The following is a 1,566-nucleotide window of genomic DNA, read 5'->3' as shown; positions in this document are numbered from 1 at the left end:
AGTAATAGAAGACAATAATCATTTATGCCAAAATTTCTCTAGTTCATAATTTCATACGTATGATAGGCTCCTACAAATGACACAGGATTGGTACCTGAAGCAGGCAACGTCATCAAAGAGGACGGGCACGTAGCCAATGGGGACCCCATCATAAGACACAAATGGTTTATGTGAAATCTCCCAATTTTCAAAATGAATTTGTAATTCAAGAAAATGTAAAACTCCGTGTAGGTTGAAGAAACCACGTGTGCAGGCAGGAGCCGGTCCGTGCGGGTCCCCCCGGACTCCCCGAGTCACTAGACAGTCAGGTCTCGGGACCGCTGGGCCCCGGACACCCTTCGGCTCCCTCTGCTCCTCGGGCAGGACCGCTCTTAACTTCCCACGAAAACCCAGCACACGTTCAGAGGCGTCTGTCCGCACACGCTCCTTGTGTCTGACACCCTCACCACCAGGTAGAGGAGGACAAGGGAGACTGACCTGTGGGCTGGACAGTGACCACGGTCCCCTCGGAACGCTTCCGGGTCATGGCGTACCACGAGCCGTCCGGATCCTGGACCCACTCGGCGGCCTCGCAGTAGAACTCGCCCTGGTCCGAAGGCTGCAGGTGGAAGACGGTGAGGCGGAAGGTGGTGCTCCCCAGCTTGTCCAGCCGCACCTCCCCCAGGCTCTGCCTCTGGGCGTACTCGCTGCCGGAGTGAAGCACGAAATCCCGGCTCAGGGCGATGACCTCCACGGGCTTCTCACTGCCTCTCTGCCGGAGCCAGGCCACGGACAGGTGGCTGTGCTGGAACGTCTCCGTGACCACCTCGCAGGTGAGCTCGAGAGGGTCCTGCTCCACCTTGTGCAGAGTCTGGGGCATGGCGGTGGTCTGCAGAGAGTCTGGGATCACTGCAACACAGAGACGTGCCAAGTGCACGGTCACGACAGAGCCACGGCATCTTACGCTCACGGGGAAAAACTGGGGCTGTCCTGCTTCGGGCACATCACAATGATGCTGGGGGACACAGAAGGCAGCAGGAGAAGAGGAGGACCAATTATGAGATGGATGGATTGTATAAAAAAAGCCGTAGGCAGGAGTCTACAGGAACTGAGCGGGGCTGTTGAGGACAGGACACTGTGAACATCACTCATTCTTAGTGTCACCGGGAATCGAAGGCAACTCAACAACACATGACAGCAAAGCTCTGACCCCGATGACGCCTTCGACCATTGCTGCGAGGCTGCAAAGGAGCCCAGACGGCACAGGAACGAAGCAGCTTCCTACCTGCATCTGGACTGACAGTTTTTTGCCACTTACACTTACCTGCTTGGTATCTTCGTAAGACTCAGATAAAAGGTAGGCTGTATTTAATTTTACATAATAAATGAACTCCCTGAAAATACCACGTAAAAAGCATTTTCTCGGGCAAAATTAGATTGTGTTGTTCATTTTGGTATCGCTTCGAGATACTCGACATGGGCCTCTTAAAATGGAAATCGTTCCTGGAAACTGGGGAGTTTCATATTTCTATACAACTTCTCATTTCATCCCTTCCAGCCACCACCCCACATTCTCCCAGCTGACTT

The 1,566-nt window shown here is 53.6% G+C and overlaps 1 protein-coding gene across 1 annotated transcript in view; it reads right to left on the bottom strand.

Moving 5' to 3' along the window:
- IGSF3 (immunoglobulin superfamily member 3) overlaps positions 1 to 1,566 on the bottom strand; it is a 95,451-nt gene that overhangs the window by 41,861 nt on the left and 52,024 nt on the right. Inside the window, exon 3 of the mRNA XM_011368825.2 lies at positions 478 to 994. Coding sequence (XP_011367127.1) covers positions 478 to 994 — 517 coding nt within the window. The remainder of the gene's footprint in view (positions 1 to 477; positions 995 to 1,566) is intronic.

The sequence above is a fragment of the Pteropus vampyrus genome, unplaced genomic scaffold, assembly GCF_000151845.1.
Source record: "Pteropus vampyrus isolate Shadow unplaced genomic scaffold, Pvam_2.0 Scaffold6, whole genome shotgun sequence".
NCBI classification, from domain to species: domain Eukaryota; kingdom Metazoa; phylum Chordata; class Mammalia; order Chiroptera; family Pteropodidae; genus Pteropus; species Pteropus vampyrus.
Note: the sequence above shows the minus strand (reverse complement) of the source record. Positions and strands in the feature narration are given on the sequence as shown.